The sequence below is a fragment of the Lithobates pipiens genome, unplaced genomic scaffold (assembly GCF_037356315.1).
Source record: "Lithobates pipiens isolate NorthernLeopardFrog02 unplaced genomic scaffold, aLitPip1_a1.2 Scaffold_8, whole genome shotgun sequence".
Classification (NCBI taxonomy): domain Eukaryota; kingdom Metazoa; phylum Chordata; class Amphibia; order Anura; family Ranidae; genus Lithobates; species Lithobates pipiens.
Genome location: NW_027507903.1, coordinates 454883031 through 454907456, shown reverse-complemented (window position 1 = coordinate 454907456; position 24426 = coordinate 454883031). Strand labels below are relative to the sequence as shown.

The 24426-nt window shown below is 39.7% G+C and overlaps 1 protein-coding gene across 1 annotated transcript in view; it reads left to right on the top strand.

The window, feature by feature from the left end:
• Positions 1 to 2556: 2556 nt before the first annotated feature.
• Positions 2557 to 24426, top strand: part of IL12B (interleukin 12B) — a 29544-nt gene continuing 7674 nt past the window's right edge. The window contains exons 1-5 of the mRNA XM_077468429.1: positions 2557 to 2631; positions 13139 to 13226; positions 20361 to 20609; positions 20786 to 20897; positions 21564 to 21745. Coding sequence (XP_077324555.1) covers positions 13139 to 13226; positions 20361 to 20609; positions 20786 to 20897; positions 21564 to 21745 — 631 coding nt within the window. The 5' untranslated portion in view covers positions 2557 to 2631. The remainder of the gene's footprint in view (positions 2632 to 13138; positions 13227 to 20360; positions 20610 to 20785; positions 20898 to 21563; positions 21746 to 24426) is intronic.

Genomic DNA, 24426 nt, shown 5'->3' with positions numbered 1-24426 from the left:
AGAAAATTGTAGCTCTACCCTTCCTAATCCAAAAATGAGGCTTTAAGATATTACTAAAATCGATCAGATTAACAGTAATAAGCAGAGAGGTATTTTTTTTAACAGTGTAAAACATATCAGTATTTAATAATGCTTCAAATACTTGTCATAAATAAAAACATTTTTTATCAATATTTTATTAAAAATGTTTCTAACAAATATGACATAAGTTAGAACACACCTAGGGAACACAGTTAACCCCTTGATCGCCCCCTAGTGGTAACCCCATCTCCGCCAGTGACATTTATACAGTAATCAGTGCATTTTTATAGCACTGATTGCTGTATAATTGTCAACGGTCTCAAAAATGTGTCAAAAGTGTCCAATTTGTCCACTGTAATATCATAGTCTCAATACAAATTGCAGATCACCGCCATTACTGGTAAAAATAATAATAATATAAATGCCATATATCTTTACCCTATTTTGATGATGCTATAACTTTTGCGCAAACCAATCAATATATGCGTAGAGATAATGCACAAGATAATGCACTATAGCATATTTTAAAATGTAATACATTGTTTTCCATACATTAAAAAAAGATATTACAATCTTCTCTAAAAAAAGTTTAACAAAGATGAAAAGTCAAACGCGATCAAAATGTACTGTACAACCCTATTTGCTCGACATGTTTCGCCAGAATATGGCTTCTTCGGGAGAGTGGTCACAGATAGAGGGAAACAAAGACAAGAGAAAATTGTAGTTCTACCCTTCCTAATCCAAAAATGAGGCTTTAAGATATTACTAAATTCGATCAGATTAACAGTAATAAGCAGAGCGGTATTTTTTTTTTAACAGTGTAAAACATATCAGTATTTAATAATGCTTCAAATACTTGTCATAAATAAAAACATTTTTATCAATATTTTATTAAAAATGTTTCTAACAAATATGACATAAGTTAGAACACACCTAGAGAACACAGTTAACCCCTTGATCGCCCCCTAGTGGTAACCCCTTCTCTGCCAGTGACATTTATACAGTAAACAGTGCATTTTTATAGCACTGATCGCTGTATAATTGTCAACGGTCTCAAAATGTGTCAAAAGTGTCCAATTTGTCCACTGCAATATCGTAGTCCCAATAAAAATTGCAGATCACCGCCATTACTAGTAAAAATAATAATAATATAAATGCCATATATCTTTCCCCTATTTTGATGATGCTATAACTTTTGCGCAAACCAATCAATATATGCGTATTGCAATCTTTTTTACCACAATTATGTAGAGGAATACCTATCGGCATAAACTGAGGAAACAATGTGTTTTTCTTTAAAAAAAATTGGGATAATTATGATAGCAAAAAGTAAAAGATATTGGGGAATATTTCCGGAAAGGCAAATCCACGTTACAGTGGAAATGCACTTGAATGTACAGTTGCTCTGATGCCGTGTACACACAACCGGACTTTGATGGACTGAATTCCGTCTGACTTTTCAACGGACTTTTGACGGACCTCTGTTGAATCGGACTTGTCTACACACAATCACACCAAAGTCCGACGGATTGGACCGTGATGACGTACGACAGGACTAGAATAAGGAAGTTCATAGCTAGTAGCCAATAGCTGCCCTAGCGTCGGTTTTCGTCCGTCGGCCTAGCATACAGACGAACAGATTTTTCAACCGGACTCGAGTCCGTCGGAAAGATTTGAAATGTTCTAAATCTAAAGTCTGTCTGATTTTTCAACAGCAAAGCTCCGATGAAGCCCACACATGATCGAATTGTCCAGCGGCTTAGTTCCGTCGGACCTTTGCTGACGAAAAGTCCGGCCGTGTGTACACGGCATAAATCTAAGAGGTAGATCTGAAATGAGGGGAAGCTCTGCTGATTTTATCATCCAATCATGTGCAAGCTAAAATGCTGTTTTTTATTTTCCTTGCATGTCCCCCTCAAATCTACAGCGACTGCACTTCCAAGTGCACTTGCAGTGCAAAGGGGATTTTCCTTTACTAAATAACCTCCATTGTGTTTTTTTTTTTCAAAATTGTCACTCTTCTTTTGTTTATAGCACAAAAAATAAAAACCGGAGAGGCGATCAAATACCACCAAAAGAATGCTCTATTTATGAGAAAAAAAGGACGTCAATTCTGTTTGGGTACAGCATCGCACAACCGTGCAATTGTCAGTTAAAGCGAAATGGCCTGGTCATTGAGCAGCCAAATTTTCCGGGGCTAAAGTGGTTAAAGAGATTAACAGAAACTACATAATGCCACCCACACTAGCTTTATTAGTTTTGTCTAAAATTCCCTTTGAGCTTCTATTGTGATGTCATACTAAACAGGTATAGGAAGGCAAGGTGCACTAAAATAAGTGACATATCTGTACAGTATATCATGTTCTTCCACTTCACACATAATGAAAGAGGAAGAGGAAACCATTAAGCTGCTTTAGAAAAATAAAAAAAATATGAGACCTTTCAGCTTCCTCTAGGAATGGGGCATTACCAGTGACATCATTAGACTTCTATATAACCAGGGATCCTCTGCAGTTTACAGATTGTGATATTTGGCTGGAACAAGGAAGCAGAGGTACTCACATCATCATCGTAGCAGCTTCAGGCTCTGTTCCAGTGACATACGCAAAAGTAAGATGCCTTAGGTTATTGTTTTGTTTATAGCATTTTAGTACATTTATAGCATGGGTATACTTTAGTTAGTTGTAGGGCCGTTCTGGGGGTCTTTTCTAAAGGGAAATGGGTTATATCCCTCAATTAATTAATTCATGAATTAATCCTTAGTATTGTTACTGTCATTTCTACCTTAAATTGCATCTAAGAAAATGTAATATTGTCTTTAGATGCAGTGGCTCCATTTTTTTTCCCCCGGACATTTTTTTCCTTTTTTTTACACCTAGGGAACTTGCTAGTAACACATTTCCTGCCCTAGGGTGACAACACTTTCTCGCCATATTGTGTCATTGGAGCACAAGCTATGCCATCTTGAGACAGGAAGTGTATTAGGACTACAGAATATTTCCCCCTATCCTCATATACATAACATAATGGAGAGAGGTGTTCTGTAGTTCATTGAACTGGACGTGGAAAGTTTGAGGGGGGGGGGGTTCAATAAAGAAATGAGGACTGTTTTTGGCACTATGGCCCTTTAAAATAGCCTGTGCCAAAATAAAAAAATCTCTATCACCCGTTTCAGTAACTTTACCGACACATGTAGGATTTAGGTAGTTCTTAATAGTACCACTTGTACAAGGTGGTGCTATTAAAGCACCAAATTCAAAAATAATTACCCCCCAGTTCATAGATAACAAAACTGAAGGCAATTAAGAGGTACAATTAATTGGCATACAGAGACAGGCAGAGTGCCTGTCCCTGTCCATAGTGTAGAAAAGTGGCATATTTGCCACTGCTACACCCCCCCTCCCATTACTTGTTGTTAAATATGCTGTCAGCTTCAAAGCCGACATCCTCTTAACAACCAATGGTGCCGAGGTGGGCAGAGCCTGATGAAGAAGCCGGGACAGTAGTTCCCCATCAGGTCTGCACTTAATTGTAATTGACAGCAGGCAGTGGGCAGATTCTTTGGCCAATAGCGGGCTGTCTGTTGACTAAAGATCTGCCCACTGTCAGTAACACGGGAAGTGGACCTAATGGGGAACTAGTGTCTGTAAATTCCAATCAGGTTCAGGTCCAATCTGCCCAAGTACAGAACTCTTCTATTGTTGCACTGTCTGTGTGACAGCTTCAGCTGCAGTGAGAGAGCGCCGCTGTACTGAGGTTGGGGTATCCATATGGATACTCCGCTTTCAGTGAACCTCCACACTCTGTGTTTGTGGCTCAGATTTGTGTACCTGTATAGAATAGGTACATAAATCTGTTGCTCACAACGGCATTTGGCGTATTGGGATCCTATAGAGCAGTAGTGGGCGAACCTTGGCACCCCAGATGTTTTGGAACTACATTTCCCATGATCCTCATGCACTCTGCAGTGTAGTTGAGCATCATGGGAAATGTAGTTCCAAAACATCTGGGGTGCCAAGGTTCGCCATCACTGCTATAGAGTGTCATAGACATGCTTTATGAATTTCAGGGACTGTGTTATAAGCACATGGGATCTCTGGAAGCTCAATAGGTATTTTAACCCGAACATATATTAATTACACAGGTTCTGTGGCTGATTAAGGGTCTAATTAAACTCACTTGGTGCTTAGCTTTAGAACCTGTTTAATTCATATGTGTTCGGGTTTAAAAGGATGAGGTGGCAACCCTAATTGTAAGTGTTCATGAAATGGAGCAGATTAAAATATGTATTCTCTCTGCGTGGCAGAGCTGTGTAAATCCCAGAGCTGGATAGATAGAAATTTGAATTCTTTGTCAGGTAAAATAGCCCCCCTTCATCTATTTCATCTGCTGATTCAGCTCTTTGTCTGGAGTTTTAGTATTAATTGTTGTTTTAAATGTTAATTGACATTACGTGGGTAGGAATCTAAGCACACTTGCCTCTATATGCAGAATTTAGTCAACAAATATTGTCAATAAAATTGAATCATAATATAAAGTATAATATTAAGGGATATTGTAAAGGCCAATTTAACACTGTAGTATTGGGTGGAATATGGTACATTAAACCGTATATATATATATATATATATATATATATATATATATATATATATATATATATTGCTCTATGGAAACAGTCTCGCCCATATATATTACATTTCCTTTAAGTGAAACTTAAACAGGAAAATGCACAATTTGAATTTACTATTTTAACTTTTTAAAAAGTTAAAAAAAAGGAATCTTTTTTTTTTTTTTTTTTTTGTAAAATTAGTTTCAATTGTTTTCTAGCCCATTTTGTATAACTTGGTTATACTTTTTTTTATAAATTTTTAACTTGGTTATACTTTTTTTATTAATTTTCTTTTTTCAACACCCAGTATATCATTTCTAATAGAATTCAGCTCTTTAGTATAGTATGAAGATCTATACTAATGACAATGGGTGAGACTGTTTCCATAGAGCAGCTTTGTGTGACAAATTAGCAACAAAAGTACGTAGCTCTTTCCCCTGGCAGAATTACATGGTGGTAAAACCAGGGCTGTAATTACAATACAGGATTTGTGGCCGGTGACTGGGGCAGCAGGGTAAGAATGGACAGCACCAAGTATCAGAATTTACAAATTGATAAACTTTTTCTTATTTTGTTTCTCTTTCCTGGCTACCTTAGAACCCTTTTTGCTATATTCAGCAGGAGAACTGTAAGGGGAATGGGGTGTATGTTATGTTGAGAGGAGTCAGATGGCTCTTTACAGTTTGGTAAACGTGAACCCAGCTTTGCTTTTTTTAAGGGGGTCTGTATAGTTGAAAAGTAGTTCTGTATTTAAAGCAGAACCCATGTTGCCACAAATTGGACCTTCTAGCACTAGATTTTACTAAAATAATCAAAAGGTGAAGGTGAGAAAAATGGATTAGTTAACCTAGCCATTACCTGAACAAAAATGACAAGTAATACAATCTGCGCTCATGCTCAACCACATCACTTTACTATTAAAAATCTGATGCTGTGTGGTGCTATGGCGCTTGATCTGAAATTTGAATCATCTGATCTTGACGAGATCTCCATTTGTCTGGCACTGTTTGGCACATAAGCATTTAAGCCTGACTAGGAAGGAAGTAAATAATCATACATATATGTATCCTTGTGACTTTTTCTTCATACTTACCTATTTTATTCTGCCTTTGTGCTGCTTGTATCCTTGTTCCCATGCTGCCAATCACAAATTATTACAATGGCAGCCAAGGATGTGGTGATCAAGGCATCACAATGAATAGAAACTACACCAAAAAATAGGGAACTGGAACTTTTGAGATGTCTGATCAAGATAATGCATTATAGCATATTTTAAAATGTAATACATTGTTTTCCATACATTAAAAAAAGATATTACAATCTTCTCTAAAAAAAGTTTAACAAAGATGAAAAGTCAAGCGCGATCAAAATGTACTGTACAACACTATTTGCTCGACATATTTCGCCAGAATATGGCTTCGTCGGGAGACTTTATACTTTTTAGTACAGGATACTGCAAACAGAAAAATACACATTAGAAAAAACAGGGCTGCATAAACCTGTTAAATTCATTTTTCAATTTACATGATTACATTGGATCATCTGAGAGACCACTCTTACTCCAAATAAATCTTCAGGTCAATATGCATGTACACCAGGGCCACAGGACTACTGCCATTAGGAAATCAGTGTGTCATAGGAAGACCATGATGCCAAAGAAAATCTAAAAAACACTATATATATATATATATATATATATATATATATATATATATATACTGTATATATATATATATATATATATATATATATATACTGTATATATATATATATATATATATATATATATATATATATATATATATATATATATATATATATACTGTATATATATAAAACCAATTATGGTCTCTATATTTGGAGAACAGTGTTAATCTCAATTACCCGTAAATTGGACATATAAAGCCATCTGCTAGAAAGGTTTCAGCTTCTGAACTGTACTTGCTTTGATCAACCACCTTGGGGAGACCGAAAACTTGTTGTGGATCCTTTATTTCTATGCAAAAAAAGATCATTCTACTAACAGGGAAGGGTCTCTCTTGCCCTTCAACTATACTTTACTGCAGGGATATGTAATTAGTGGACCTCCAGCTGTTGCAAAACTACAAGTCACATCATGCCTCTGGGTATCATGCTTGTGGCTGTCAGAATCTTGCTATGCCTCATGGGACTTGTAATTCTGCAACTGCTGGAGATCCGCTAATTGCATATCCCTGCTTTACTGCATAGAGGTGCACACAGGATGTGCCGGATGTGCCTAGGCACACCCAAATCACCCCATTCGCATTAGAATTATTACTCTGTGTGCCAGTGGGAAGGTGGGAGAGATCTCCCACTGAGCGACTCTGCTTAAAGGAGAAGTGTGGACGCATTTCTCTCTCTCTGGATCTGCAGGTCTGCAGGCAAGGAGATCATGTACCGGCGGGTCAGAGTGCCACAAGGAAGACTGTGTGTGCATACATATATACATGTGTTTGAGCTTTGGTGTGCACACCCTAATGCAATAGGCTGTGCACACCTATGCTTCACTGCAAATAGTCAATACTAGCCTACCACTTTATTTCTTTCCATTGTATTATCTTTAACCACTTCCCGACTGGCTCCTGTACATGTACAGCAGCAGGATGGCTCTCCTGCGTGAATCGCCGTATATGTACGGCGGCTCCTTTAAGAGCCATAGCATGGTGGGGACCTGATGTGCATCACCAGTGTGGGGCAATAGTTGCCGGCCACTTGCGGTCGCAGGCACGAGAGTCAGAATGGGGATTTGTGTGTGTAAACACACTAATCTCCATTCTGACAGGGGAGGAGAAACGGATCGTCTGTTCCTACTAAGTAGGAACAACAATCTGGCTCCTCCTCTTGTCAACCCCTTGATCGCCCCCTAGTGTTAACCACTACCCTGCCAGTGACATTTGTACAGTAATCAGTGGCTATTTTTAGCTCTGATTGCATTATAAATTTCAATGGTCCCAAAAAAGTGTCAAAAGTATCTGATCTGTCCGCTACAATGTTGCAGTCCTTATAAAAATCACTGATTGCCGTCATTACTAGTAAAAAAATTTAATAATAATAATAAAAATGTCATAAATCTATGCCCTATTTTGTAGACATTATAACTTTTGCGCAAACCAATCAATATAAACTTATTGCGATTTTTTAAGTCTTCCGGGGCTGAAGTGGTTAATTGAAAATCGATAAACATATCTGTTAAAAAAAACTGTGAGATCCTGCATAATTGTCACTACAGGCATCTGTTGGGACGTGTACGTTTTTTTGCACAGATTCACTCGGGATCAGTTTTTTAAAACCATAATGCACTGCATGGTGTTTGAACTATGGCCAGCTGGATAAGAAGGGCCAATCAGAGAGCTTTTGGATAAACCATGCACTGGGGTGCCATTCACTATAAATGGCAATCCAAGGCATATTCAATAGAGCAGGCGCTTTGCTATGCTTCATGGTAACATACATTAGAATGTTTTTAACACGTGTTCCTCCAACACACAAGCGCGAATGGGCCCACAGAAGCTTGTTATCACACCCAAGTAAACATTAGGTCTACCACGGCACTGCGAACAATGTTGAATTGTTCCAGCACGTGGAGAGGAAAACAATTAGACTATTAAGTTATATAAAAATAAAGATCACTGCATTCTTGGAAGACAGCCATCGCAGTGAGTCAGGTTATATGCTATCACTTCTGCAAACAGTAGCAGGTCCTAGTTAAAAGCTGTTCTTATTTGATCTGAATTTCAAAAAATAAAGGGACATTTTATGGGTTTGTTTGGGTTCTCTGACCCTATTTTAAACCATCATTTCATTAAATATCTGACAAGACTTTATAATATTTTTTCATAAGGGCCGGTTCACACTGCAGGCGAGGCGAGGCGACTCCGACTTGCCTCGCCGCGACCTGCAGCGGCCTCGGCGGCGACTTGCAGATGACTTCTGTATAGAAGTCAATGCAAGTCGCCCCGAGGTCGCCCGAAAGTAGTACAGGAACCTTTTTTCTGAGTCGGAGCGACTCGAGTCGCTCCTCTCAGAACGGTTCCATTGTACAGAATGGGGGCGACTTGCGGGAGCGAGGCGAGGCGAGGCGAGTCGTGTCGCCTCGCATCGCCCGCTGTGTGAACCGGCCCTTAATGTTTTTATTCAGGTTTTATGTAAAATTACAAGCAACAAAGGAGACAGTACAGCATGTACAGGTTTCCTGTTGCAATCACAAAACAAGAAGGCAATATACATAACAGGACATTCAGTAAGGAGCTAAGTGACTTAGGGAGGGATAGAAAAAAGAAAAAAAAAGTCACAGGGGGTTAAAGGGTATGAGTTGGGGGTTATTTAAGTATAATGAGAAATGGACAATTAGGGAGTGGGAAACATGAGTGGGGTGGGGGACATGATTTGAGGCATAAAGATGATTTCTTTATCAGGGCAATGCTCACACTTTCAAGTTTGTAGGGGTCCACATACAGCGTGGTCATGACACTGTAGTAGATATACAATGGTCCTGCAAGAAGGCATCCGGCAGACCACTCAAGTAAGGGAATGCATTATTCCCTTGGATTAAACATTGGTTTTATAGTGTAACCAACACATACCATGTCACTTGAACAGCCTTACTTGGAATATATGTATCAGTTGCACCATATTCACCACCTTATTGATTAATGTGAACCATTCATGCAACGTAGGAGTCTGTTTGGCATGCCAAGTGTCAGAATGCACCATCTAGCTACAATAATCATGTACATATCAAAGAATTTGGAATAATGCTGCTTGTGGATGGTTGCATGGTGCAGTAGGTATTATTTGAGTGTAAAGTCAAAAATTAGGTAATATGTGGGTGTGAAGTCAAGAAATCTAGTACAGGGTATGTCTCACTAGAACCTTGCAGGCCAAATATTCCCACCATTTGTGTAGTAATGTGCCTTTCTCAGTGTCACATCACCCAACTGTGGTCTGCAATATTAGAAAATATCCTGTGGGGTAAAGAAGCACTTTAGGCTAATATGACACAAATATATAGGCCTAAATGTAACTTTCAAAAGTAAATAATATTTTGAAGGTGATCGGTGTTCCAGTTTTATATTCTCGGGCTGTCTCTTAGAAAGTCCCAACAGGCAGCTAATTACACTGCAATTCAAGGTATTGCTATTTAAAATAAATGTTCTACCTACTGTATATGCCATTATAAAAATAGGCTCCACCTAATATAATTATAGGTCTATCTTACTTTTTATATCCATCATTTACATGCATACATGTATACAACCACCAAACAAATACCATATATTCATAATTATTCATAATAGGAAGTACAATGAGTGTCGGGTTCCCCACTACCATGGGCTTGCAGCAAACTCTGTGAGTTCCAAACTTGTGGTCCTGTTAATTTTTTTTCCAACCATAATGCACTGCATGGCTTTTGAAACATGTCCCGTAGGGTTCAAAGGCCCAATAAGGGTAATTTTGTATAAGCTAACCAACTCATTGTAGAAGGTAGGGAGGCTCAAAGCAGCCAACGTGTACTGAGAGGTGCTATAGGGAGGGATGACAAACTGCATAGGAACAAGTTAGGGTCAGTTACTTTGGTTTACTTCTGATTGCTAGCTATTTGGGCAAATCACCTGCTTTGCCACCTTCTTTTTTTCCCCCTGCTATTTTCTTATTATGGGGGTAAAAATTACAGGCATGTAGTTCTCAGCTACCCGCCTGCCCATTTACACCCCATAGGCTTAAATGGGATATACCTGTACTGCAGGTCCCAATGAAGGCTAGGGGACATTAATGCGCAGGCACTAGATTTTTCCTGGCCAGCATTCAGAAATAGTGGCAAGCTGATGGTGTCAGAGGAGACATGTATGTACCTGTAGTAGGAATGAATCAACTTATTGTAAAAAGGGTAGACAGGGGGGACGGATGGGGAGTTTAAAGATTTACTGAACTTGTAAACTTGTCCATTAAATTTCGAATTTACAATACGTTTTCATGATCAGTAAGTTGTAGGCATAAAAATGAATATACAGTTATACAGTAAGAATAAGAAATGTGGTGTGGCATAGAGTAATCCAATATATTGGGGGTCAGTGTGAAGAATGACACTCATATCACTGGTCAGTGGGACAAATGTCACCCTTACAGACAATTTCATCATTAAGTGTATGGGTGGTGCAGTGTTCGCTTGTCCCCCTAAAGTCTCACAAAGGCACATGCCTACACACAGGTATGGCATTTAAGGCATTACTCTTCCTAATACCGGGACTTCTCCACACAGACATTAGTTAACGCCTTGTAGCCCGTGGCACAGTTCTTTAATTGTTTATACTCTGTATGCTATGGATAACAGTTCCTATTGCACTTCTCTCTTTCGTGCAGCATTTCTGAGACAGTGTCACGGAGTATGCACCAGACTCCACTAGCCCAGTTATCGGTCACCTCATTCTAATGACACTGATCCGTATGTTATTATTATGCTTGAATCCCAGGAAACTTAACTCTGTACATAACTCATGCTTAATTTCTCCTTGAGGCCTCATTCCATCTTCCATGACATACAGGCTGGGTCCCTACGATGTTCCCTCCCTATGATGTCCCATACTGTGAGTTGGAGCCAGATTGGGGGTTTCTTTGCTAGAGAAGGTGCCTAAGTTTACCAGCTCCTTCACTACTGAGAGTTATGCCAAGTCATCTCCACTTCCTAAATGGGTGCTATTTGTACCTAGACACTAGTACTGTAGTCATTACCAATGGCCTTTACTAGTTAGTTCTACTGCACTTTATGCATATATACTGTATATTTTCTTGTTCTGTCTTGTCTCCTGGTATGAACCATACTGTATGTGTGATATGCCATGCATGCATGCACCCCTTCTTCTAATATCCTTAAGTAACTTCAGACCAGACGAAGATGTATACAACAATATTTATTTTCGAAAGTTGTTAAAGTATAATTAAACAATTGCTTCTCCCAACCATTCCTAACACAAAGTGCCTTCTGAGTGTCCCTTGGTGTCCCCGATCATTGAGGTAGCCATACCTTGTAAATAGAGCATATTTTAAGTTCTTAAATGAATAGCGCGAATCCATATCCCTGGAACCCCGACTGGGTTCCCTCCAAGGGATGGTATCAAGCAAGGACGCAATCACATTCAAGCACATCTACTGTTTCCCATCCCCTTGCGCAGATTGACCGATGTCTAGAGGCAGTCTCTTTATATATGTATATATATAGTTGCCCCAGCAGAGGGTGGTACCACCCAAAAAGCCCAGGAAACAGTACAACAATCAAAACATTAAGAAAAAACAAAGGACGCATAGTACAGCTACAGCAATCCCCTACTAAGCACCTGCTTACAGGTTTCCCTACACAAAGTGTCCTCACTATAAATGAACAGCTAGAATTCAACTATGTCCAGAAAAGAAAGCCATACATGATGCAATGTTATTACAAGTAAATATTACCTAGCAACTAGAAACCTTTAAACTCTAACTCCAGTAAACCTAAAACTCCTCCCTGACAGTGGGGCTGATTATAAAAGCAATTTATTTACCTGATTCTCCGCTTCCACAGTAGAGAGTGCCCCCCCATTCCGGCAGTGAGCCCTACCTCGTCGTCCTCATGTCCAGTGCAGGGTTTTGGTCTCTGGCAGTCTAAATTTCCTCTGACTTCATCAAGACCAATAGAGAGTCCAGGGAAGAAGAAGCTGCAGGGACCAGTCAAGCCACCCGGAGGATTGAGTAACTAAGTCCCAGTGGGCAGGTCAAAATGCATCAGGGTGTGTGATGTGGTGGAGACATGTAGGCTAAGGCCGCTCCTTATCTATTCACCTGGGCTGGTCGGGAGCAGTGGTGATCCTTTCCTCTTTACATGTTGTGGTGTTGTGGCTTCATCAGGAACCCACAAATATGGAAGCTGACATTGCAGAAAACGTTAGTTGTCTACCTTGTATGCTGATATGTTGGCTTTAGTATCAACAAAGATAGAAGTAGAAATTCAACACTTATCTGATACTTTTTGCTGTATTCTTGTTTCAAGTTAGTGGCTCAGAAGTTATTAACCTGGAGACAGACAAGCAACTAGTAATTTCACAATGATACTAGCAATAATAGCTTACATATATCTTTATTGACTTTAAGGAGACCTGCACTCTAAAAGTACCAGTAAATGCTATGTCAGAGAAAATCTAGTGTGGGTACACTTGTAGACCTATGGCTGACCTTATAATCCTATATTACTGCCATGCAGTTAGGCCTTATATATACAGACTTCTGTTTGTATACCTATAGCTAGTGTACAGAAAGCTTAGCACTTATCTTTTAGCCAGCCCATTAACATGAGATGGAGTTTCCAAGTTAGGTGAGGCTAAATGAAATCTTCTTGAAAAAATTTTGTGATAAATTGTTCCTCATTCTTTAGTTGTTTTATTCATTCCTATTGAATTAGATCGTTAATTACCAGCTCAGCAATCAAAACAGATCATAAAACATTTTGACTTACAGATGATGCATCTACCATTGACTCTAATGTTCATCTTGCTATACCTTGATCCACTGCATGGAGCCTGGGAACTGCAGGTCAAGAAAAACAGTAAGTGTTATTTATGTTTTTACCACCTCAGGGGCCTCATCTTTCCAGTCTTAACCTATTTGCTTCTTGGAGAGGAGCTCTAAGCTCCAGCTCAGATCTGATTCTGTGTTTGTTTGATGTTGCTGGGTGCTCGTGGCATAATTGCCAACATTTTATTCACACAGTCTGAAGCACACTGCTGCAGAGATAGTGGGGTTGATTTACTAAAGTCAAATAGACTGTTCATGTTGCAAGGGAGTTTGACCCAGAGCTTAGTGAATGAGTTGAAGTTTTGCTGACTTCCATCATCCAATCACGTGCAAGCAAAAATGCAGTTTTTTCGTTAAAATTTTATTTGCACATGATTGGGTATTTATTGCTAAGTGAAATTTCACCACATTCACTAAGCACTGAGGCAAATTCCTTTGCAAAATCCAACTTCCCCTGCAAAAAGTATGGCTTATTTGCCTTTAGTAAATCAACCTCTGTGCATCCAAGCATCTTGTGATCATTACTATTTGACAGGACCAGGTAAAGATTATGGATTTCTGCTGTCTTCTAATGCATTTTTTTCAAGAGGCAGCTCTCTGGCACGCAATGGGCACTGTTAGGCTATTGAAACCAAAAAAATTTGAAAAATAGGAGCGGCAAACAAGTACTGAAGTCCACATATAGTTTTTTGTTCACGCTATCCATTAAAAATTCTATTAATTTCAGAAGTTGTTCATCAGGGCATAGAAATGGCAGGCAGATCTGGACAAAAATGAAGGTAAGTATGATTTGTTAAAGGTCATAGAACCTTCTGGACCAGGTGTCACTATTTATTTAACCACAACATATTAATTTGGTATGCGGACAAACCTAGTGTTTGTTAATCAAAAAAAAAAAAGAAGAAGATCCTGCTCCTTTAAAGCGGAGGTCCACCCTAAAGTGGACCTTCCGCTCATCGGAACCCCCCCCCTCCGGCGCCACAATTGGCCCCTTTCAGGGGGGAGGGGGTGCAGATACCTGTACAGTACAGGTATCTGCACCCACTTCCGGGATAGCTCTCTGCGGAAAGGGTCGTATATTACGCCCCTTTCCGCAAGTGCCCGCCCCTTTCCGCAAGTGTCCCGCTGCCTGCTGGGAAAACACACAGATCCCAGAGGCAGCGGGGACCGTCCTTATTGCGCAGCGCGGCTCGCGCATGCGCAGTAGGGAACCGGGAAATGAAGCCGAAAGGCTCCATTTCCTGATTCCCATACCCAAGATGGCGGCGGCAGCACCCGAGAAATGATCTACAGATCGGCTTCAGGTGCCGACATCGCGGGCGCGCTGGACAGGTAAGTGTCACTATTTTAAAAGCCAGCAGCTGCAGTATTTGTAGCTGCTGGCTTTTAAAAAAAAAAAAAAAACGCGGAGTCCCGGCGGACTCCCGCTTTAACGCATATTATACAGCACAGTACTACGGAGTATCATGACTGCTGAGCCCTGACACGTGGTCAGTTTATGTGCCTCCGTCAGCCACAGCTCTCCTGTCCTCCTCTGTGCTCTCCTCCATGCTCTCCCCCCTCTCCTCCCTGCCTGTCTGCTACTGTGTTAGTGCCTGCCCCTCACCTCCTGCTGCTAAAATATATTTTATTGTCCTCTATAATCCTCTGTGTTCAGTGACAAGTGCTCCTGTATGTGTGATTTATTAAAAAAAAATCCTTCTTTACCGTATTTCAGAGCGTTTCTCTGCGATCACGTGACCGGCCGGCTCTCTCTCTCTCTCATCCTCTCGTTTCAACTGACGTCAGCAGGGGAATTTTGGCCCTGCCTGCTGCATCTGTCAGACGGGGAAAGGAGAGAGCCTGATGGTCACGTGATCGCCGGGAAACACTCTGAAATACGGTAAAGTAGGCATTTTTTTTTAAATCGCACAAACAGGGGCACTTGTCAATAGGGCACAGAGAAGATTATAAGAAATAGTCAAAGTGGGTTAACAACCACTTTAACCACTTCAAAACCAACATTATTATGGAGCTTCTCTGCCTTCCTTTGCGCCTATAGCAGCCACCACTTTCTGAGCCTCTACATATTCTAGAAAGGCTTTCTACAAGATTTTGGACTATGCCCATGGGAAATTGTGTCCTATTAGCCAAAAGATCACCCAGGAGAATACATGGGTCGCAATCAGCATTGGTCACAATCAGTATTCCAATTCATACCAAAGGTGTCCAATAGGGTTGAGTATAGGGCTATATGCAGACCACTCTAGCTACTCAACCATGTCTTTATGGGGCTCGCTTTGTGCACAGGGGTACAGACATGATGGAATAGAAAAGGATCTTCACCCTAAGGCTGTAACTGCACAACTGTCTAAAATGTCTTTGTATGCAGTTGCATTAACGGTACACTTTACTGTAAACACCCAAACTGAATAATTTGGAGGCATACTTTTGACCCAGTAGTACAATTTTCTCATCACAGGCATACTTTAAAGGTCAGGTTAATGTGTAACTAAACTCTCTACATCAACGTTACATATTTTTAAATTCTTTTTATTAACAAAGTAGTAATACATCAGTGTAAACAATAAGATGCTCAACATTGTATGATTTACAGACATGAAGCAGTTCAAATAAAGACATGTATAACACAATGCTTTACATTTCAATATGAGGTTCGATACCAAATACCTTCCTGAGTATATCAAAAAACATTCAATATCAGCCGGTGAGATCCTGGGTCACAATATGCAAAAAACACAACATTCCCTAGGTCACAGATCAAGTATAACGCTGCAGAATTTTAGTCATTAATAATGGGAATAGAGGGAAAACACCAGTTATCCTAAATCTTATTGTATTTTATGGGGCATCCTCTATGTTGGAAAATTTGTTTTTCCTATGGCAATATATGGTTCACCATGTGTATCCATTTACAAACAGATGGAGGGGCAGGTTGGATCCATTTAGTTGCTATAGCTTTTCCAGCTAAGAATAATGTCTCTCTCAGCAAAGTTCTATCATATCTCTGCCACTGCTCCTCATCTAAAATGCCCAGAAGACATACATTTGGGGTGTTTGGTACTGGTGGTACAGATAGGATAGAGGAAAGAATGCCAATCACTTGTTTCCAATACTATCTAGCCATGATGGGGCATAACCACATAATATGGGCAAAGTCAGCATTTGTACAGTCTTACCTGGCACAATTTGGAGCAGGTATGTGATGCATAGCATGTAACCTCGTTGGTGTGAGATATGATTGATGCAGCATGCAGAATTGCATTAGTCTATTATTAATACCCAGAGAGACATACAGAGGAGTGGAGAGCTTCCTCACAATCCTCATCTGATAGATCAGGGATACGTTGTTGCCATTTAGAGTACACCGCTAGTGGAGTTTTGTTAATGGTGGTGGATAACAAATAGGAATATATTTCAGAGATAAGACCCCTAGGACCCTGTGACCTTAATTAATGGATAATTAGAGAAGTTAGTGTTGTTGATACCAAATTTTGTGTGCAGTGCAAACCGAAATAGGAGATACCTGTAGAAAGCAATGCAAGGGAGCTCATATTTTCTTTGTACCTCAGCAAAGGAAGAAAGAACATTACCATTATAAATGTCCTCAGTAGTAGTGATGCCCTTTTGTTTCCAGAAACAGCAATCTGTAAAATGTAATAAATGGAGTAACATGGGATTATGCCAATTAGGAAGTTCAGCAGCAATGGCTTTAAACTCTGCTATGTGTTTAGCTTCTCCACAAACTGCACAAGCTAAATTCAAAAACATTACTTATTTTTAATCCTTATTCTGCTAGCATTTGTAAATCAGTAGAAATGTATGTTACATTTAGGTTTTAAACTTTTTTTTAACATTTTTTTCATTTGCTTCCTGGTTTCTGGCATAGGCCAAATTATGTCATACATTTCAGGAGCCTTCACTGGCACTTTTTTTATTTCCTTTCTGGAGGAGCAACTTTATTAACTAAGTATAACCTTCTGCCTGCATTTCTGAACTAAGGGCAGATGGATTCCAGGAAGCGAATTCGACGTGAATCATCTGCCCTTACTCGAGATACACTATATTTCCAAAAGTATTAGGACACCTGCCTTTACATGCTCATGAACTTTAATGGCATCCCAGTCTTAGTCCATAGGGTTCAATATTGAGTTGGGTTAAAAAACAAAAACAAATAAAGGGTGCTTCTGGATAGTGACATCTGTACAGAGAAGGTATCCCCAGACATCTGATTAGAATACTAATGCCGTGTACACACGATCGGAATTTTGGTCGGAAAAAGCTCTGATGGTTTTCCAGACGGAATTCTGACGGGATTTTGCTCAAGCTGTCTTGCATACACACGGTCACACCAAATTCCGACCGCGGTGATGTACAACAGGTACGACCGGACTAAAAAAAGGAAGTTCAATACCCAGTACCCAATAGCTTTCATCTCCTAGTTGAATCTGAGCAAGCGTGAGTTTTTGCGTGTCGGAATTGCATACACACGATCGGAATTTCCGATAGAAAGTTTTTCCGTCGGAAAAATTGAGAACATGCTCTCAAATTTTTGCTGGTGGAAATTCAGCCAGCTAAATTCCGATGGAGCATACACACGGTTGCATTTTCCGATGAAAAGCTCTCATCAGTCTTTTGCTGGCCGAAATTTCGATCATGTGTACATAAGGCAGTACTTCAAGAGGAAAGCAACGACTCTGAAGAAACAAAATAAAGGGAAGGCGCCTCTAAGTGCAGGACACCAAGACGTTATTAGCCAAAGGGATTAAAAACAGAGGAGTCCAGCAATGGTTGTAGTCCTGGGATGGTCACGTCCGCAGCAGGGTGTTGTGTATCCCATTCATCCAGCAGAGGGAAGTCGCATTACAGGAGACCAGTGAGGAAGCTGCCGTGCTATTGTAAACCAGCGCTGAACGCTGGATTCATGGATGACGTCACCGGAAGCAGCCCAAAATCTACATGAAACGCATAGTCCCGGAAGTGACGTCTAAATGGTGTGATGCGTTTAAGAGCATCTGATAGGCTCCTTCATGCTGGTAGACCGGCATGAATGGGGCATGCCTTCTTTCATGTAAGCGTTTCAGAGCATCTGATAGGCTTGTTCTTAATGCCGGTAGACCAACATGAATGCGGCATGCCTTCTTTCATGAATGTGTTTCAGAGCATCTTATAGGCACCTTCTTTATGTCGGTAGACCAGTATGAAGAAGGAGCCTAGCATATGCTCTGAAACAAATCCCACCATTTAGATGTCACTTCCGGCACCATGCGTTTCCACGCTGATTCCAGACGCACTTCCAGTGATGTCATCCATGAGTCCAGCGTTCTATGCTGGTTTACAACAACACTTCCTCACTGGTCTCCTGTCACACAGCTTCCCTTTACTGGACAGCTGGAATACACAACACTCTGCTGCGGACCTAACCATCCCAGAAAAACCACCATTGCTGAACTCCTCTATATGAGGAGCCTTTTTACCACAACCTTTTAGTAAGTGTTTTTAATAACTTTGGCTAATACAGTCTTGGTGTTCTGCACTTAGAGGCGCCTTTCCTTTATTTTATTTTATTTTTATTTCTTTTATTTTTTTCAATATTGAGTTGGCCCACCATTAACAGCTATAAGAGTTTTATCTTATCTGGGAAGGCTGTCCACAAGATTTTGGAGTCTATGGCAGTGATGGCGAACCTTGGCACCCCAGATGTTTTGGAACTACATTTCCCATGATACTCCACTACACTACAGAATGCCAGAGCCTCATGGGAAATGTAGTTCCAAAGCATCTGGGGTGCCAAGGTTAGCCATCACTGGTCTATGGGAAGGAATGTTTGATCATTCTTCCAGAAGCACATTTGTGAGGTCAAGCAATGATGTTGGATGAGAAGGCCTGGCTCACAGTCTCAGCTCTAATTCATTCCAAAGGTGTTCCATTGGGTCAAACTCAGGTTAAAGTCAAGACTCTGTGCAGGCCAGTAACGTTCCTCCACCCCAAACTCACTTATCCATGTCTTTATGGACCCTGCTGTGTGCACTGGTCCAAATAATATGCTGAAGGGGGGATTATGGTGTGGGGTTGTTTTTCAGGGGTTGTGCTTGGCCCCTTAGTTCTAGTGAAGTAAATTATTAAGACTTCAGCATACCAAGACATTTTGGACAATTTTTGGGGATGGCCCCTTCCTGTTCCACCAAGACTCTGCACCAGTGTATCATAGCTGCAAAACGTGGGCCTACTCAATATTGAGCCCTGCGGACTAAGACTGGGATGCCATTATCAAGTTCATTATTATCAAGTTCATGTGAGTGTAAAGACAGGTGACCCAATACTTTTGGTAATATAGTGCATCTGTGGCTAGAAATGCTAGGAAGTGTTTTTCAAAGTGATTTCTCAACACAATAAAGCACAGAGACATGGATGGGTTGGCGAGTTTGCTTAGTATATTAAAAAAGAATGAATTTGTGTTTTCATTTTGTGGGCTCAGATACAGTTTAGTTCTGCTTTAAGAGTTGACGGCACTTAGCTGGTAACCTAATAATAAAGCCTTTCCTGTCATTTCTTCATTGGTTAAGCATTTTCTTTTCAAGTACTGTAGCTTAAAGCGGTAGTAAACCCGCATTTTTTATTTTATTTTTTTTAAAACCTGCAAAGCAAAAGGCATAATGAGCTAGTATGCACCGCATACTAGCTCATTATGAAATACTTACCTTAGAACGAGGCCCCGACATCTCGCCCGATCCACGCCGAGGAAGCCGACATGCTCCCTCGGCGTCTCTTCCGGGTATCGCGGCTCCGGCGCTGTGAGTGGCCGGAGCCGCGATATCGTCACTCCCGCGCATGCGCGCGGGAGATTTAAATCCGGCCGGACGAGCGCTGCCGGATTTTCGCGGAGAGAACCCCCTTGTGCGCATGCGCCGCTGCAGTCAGCGGCGCATACCGAGGGGAATATCTCCTAAACCGTACAGGTTTAGGAGATATTTTTTTTACCTACAGGTAAGCCTTATTATAGGCTTTCCTGTAGGTAAAAGTTAAAAAAGTGGGTTTACTTCCACTTTAATGTTATGGTAGAGAAAGAAAAATAAGGGAAAGAAAGTGAACATGTCTAGTTGTATTACCCTGAGATTCCTTCATATTGCTTATTAGTCTCCATTTTTTTCCATTCTCCATTCAGCAATGGTAGTAGATGTTGCTGAGAATCCATCAGTAAATGTAAAGTGCCAAACTCAGGACCATCAAACTGTCCATTGGAAGAAGAAAACTAGAAAGCAAAGATCCAACAATGGGATACTAAATCTAACAGTGCGGGAACATGCTGACGGGGGGAATTTTACTTGTCACTCAGATAAAGGACTCATTTTGGATTATAAAGTAATTCTTTTACATGAGGAAAACTTACCGCAACACAAGAGGATATTGTCAAGTAAGTGTATTGTGAATAGCGGTTTTAATCCTGTTTCGTAAATCGTGCATTCATATTTATATACTTGACCTTTACTGTCACAGATTTCATTGATTTTAGTACCTGTGCCCTTGATACGCTTTGAATGACAGTTAACCATTTTGAATTTATTTGTGTTTCTGCTGTTTTTTTAATAGAGTCGGGAGATTTATTGAAATGTTCAGTAAAGAACTACAGTGGCAACTTTAGTTGTTTCTGGAATTCTACAGATGACAGCAATATTGAATTTTTCTTTAAAGCTCGTAGAGGGTAAGTCACCTATGAAGGTCAAATATTCAAATGGTATTGATTATTTATGAATATGGGTGTAGGATCCGTTATCTGAAATGTCAGTAACCCAAAATATTTTTGAATTAAAAAAGTATAAGCTATTTCAACACTCTAAGAACAGAAAACACCACTTAAATTTGTAGCAGCAGTACTAAAAAATAGAAGTGAAATCGATAACATAAATTAAACATGTAATAAACATAAAATAAAATATATATTACATTACATTAAACTCTATATTCAACCTCTGATCATTGCATATTAAAAAATGCTAGTAAAAAGGAAAAAAGCACAAGGATATTCAGGGAAAGAAGATAGCCTGAATTATTATACATGGAAATGTATTACTGAACATGATTTACAGAGGATTTGTGCCCCCCTGCCTACCTTGCCGCCCTAGGCCATAGTTGTTTTGGCTCCTCATTTCTTCTCTTGGTGACAAAGTAACAATAAGAGAGGTTAGATTTTCCTAGTGGGGTCCTAAGGTATTAACTTATCTCAAGTTTATCCAAAGCTAAACAAAACATTTTAGCTGGAGTTATAAAATATGTCAAAAATTTATAGTTTATAGGTTTTTAGCCATTTTATGTCTGCACTTAGCAGCCTGACATTTGTATTATACTAACTCAAATGTGTATTATGCAGTGATAATGACAGCATATCCTGCGATGAGCCTGTAAAAAATAAAGGTCACTACAGTGTGGAGTGCCGCGATACCCAATCCTGCATTTATAAAGAAGAGGAACAAAGCATCACGGTTCATCTGCATGTAATTCAACAACATAAATACGAGAATTATACATTGGCATTCATGCTAAGGGAAATCAGTAAGTATTTTCAGTTAAAATTGTTTTCTCTGACCAAAGGTTATAGAGCAGCGACACTCAATGGTAGCTTTGGATGCTATGCTGTGGCTCACCTAGCTTTAGGATGGTAGCGGTTGGGTCATTATTTTATTATCAATGTTTCTGTAAAGACCTGAAAGAGATTAGAAGATGCCCTCAAGTCTTGTAAGAGGGACCAAGACTGCTGGACCCATTGCAAGAACAAGCATCCCTCACTATACTATTATGTTGTTGATATTCTTTGTGGACGAGGTTATAATGCTTGTGGGTGGGTTTGTGGGTTATGTATTAAGTACAGGTGATGAAAGGTCCTTTTTATTACCTTATGGCTTGCAGCTGTCACTGTTGTATTAAACCCAATACCAAAAATGTCATATATTGCAGCTTATCAATCAAAAGATATGGTGGCTGCATTTGTTTCTATTTCTTTTTAGAGTTTTTCTCTCTGTTTTCACCTGCTGATCAGGCCAATAGCACACTTCCTGTATTAGAGTTCCCCCACTCTGGATGAAGGAGAACATTTGGACGGCAGCATTGGCAGTCTGGAGGGAGGGGAGTGTTAGATGCACTAGAAGATTTAGATACACTGACATATTGAAGCCAAACCCCAGTTAACACTTGACTATTGTATAACAGATGTACCTGTGTAAACTGCCCCCTTTATACTCCACCTTTTTCCCACCTTAAATAATATCCGAACAACTTCTGGAGTAAAAAGGCCGTAGCAGCCTTAGTTTATTAACCAACTTATAAATATATATATATAAAATATAAATATATATAATTAACAAACAATATATAACCAACAACATCTGTTATGAAAAACAACCATCAGTCCTTTTCGAAGTGTTGGTCTTTGCAGGTCCTCCATTAAACCATAATGTAACCATAATGTATTCCAAAATGACGCTGTGGAACCTCTCAAGTGGATTATACGGCCTCAAGCCGACAAGCTGTCTCAGAGACGCCCACTTGCCACAGCTTCCCCATCACCAATCTCCAGATAACCTCCGTTACCTGGGATACCATAATCAGAACCCATCCCACCAACAGGTTCTGAGGTGACCTGTAATGAGAGAAAAGACACACACACGCCAACCTGTACCAACAATTAGTCTATGAATTAGGGAGGGTGGGCAGGAAAATTCTCCCCACGTTGTGTTAAAAGAAGGAAGGGGACGTCCCCTCACATTGAATGAATGAATGAATAATTTGTATAGCGCACAACACGAACTGAATCGCCTCAAGGCATTAACTCCAGCCCCTCCCCTGACTGCCCCTTACCCAATCCAGGCTAACATAAGAACCACCAATAGATAGTCCCCTGTTAACCCTGATGCCAGCCTTTTGCTTACGTCGTTTTACTCGTGCAGCTCCAGGCTTTTCTTTATGAGCAGTTCCAAAAAAAGTTTTGTTCTTTTTGGGATAAAGGTTTTATATAAATAAATAAAAGCTGACCATTTGTAAGCACCCCTGTCAGTGGTAAATGGTTTGGCTCATCGCTGTAACTGTAATAATTGCAAAAGAGCTTGTTCTATTGAAAAACAACAGACTTACTAGCTGGATGACCAGAAGAAAATAGAAGAAAGAAAGCCTAAAAAATAAATGCAGCCATCATATCTAATGATTGGTAAACTGCAATATAGTATTATTATTATTATTATTATATATAGTAAAAAATTATTGCTTGAATTGTCACAACCTGTTCCTATTTGTTATTATATACAATGGTTTTAAAGTGGGCCTGTGCTTTGTCTATACAGGGCAAGGCAACAGGTTCACTTTCATTACCTCAACCCCAAAAAGCCCATACTTACTTTACATTCTCTTTCTTTACGTTTCTATGTTAGCAAGCGTAAAGGGAACACCCTGACACTGACGTCTAGTTACGGAGCTCAGGCCATCTTTCTCAAGATACATGTCTTGAGAAAGATTGTACTGAGCTCCATTGAAACTTTGACAATAAAATGCTGTTGCTTTGAGCTATCTCCACTGTTTTCGATTTGTATGGATTTCTTTTGTGGGTAAGCACTTGGGCATACTGTGTATAGAGTGTGGTGACTATCCTTTGAACTACGACATGTCTTTCCTAAAGTCTGATTGGAGTCAGTTTTGTTTTAAAAGTTTGCAATAAAACAAACAGAACAAAACAGAATATAAATCCTTGCCACCCAGGTACTAACTAACCAGTACAGATTCCTCTCTGATAGGTGAAAGACTTCAAAAATAGGAAGCAAAACCCAGCTTGGAATCCATACTGCCAAGGTGACCAGGAAAATATGTATCAAATGCACCCTCGTTTCTTGCATATGAAAGCATATGAGATGAAAAATACAATCCCTCAACCACCTTGCCTTTCGTTATGTCACAATATGTTACATATTATGGATATTAAAATTAAACTTCATAACAACGTGATTAAATTCACCAAAAAGTACTGAAAAAATACTCAAAAAATAATCATAAAATACTCAAAGTACTCAAAAAATCTTATTTTTTCACAGTCTTGGGTTGATATCAGTATATGAAAATAGAAATTAAAAGAATTACGATGTTGTAGCTAAAAGTGTAATTAAAAAAAAAAAGTTGAAAATAGAAATTAAAATAATTACGATGTTGTAGCCAAAAGTGTAATTAAAAAAAAAAAAGTTGTTACTGCTGCC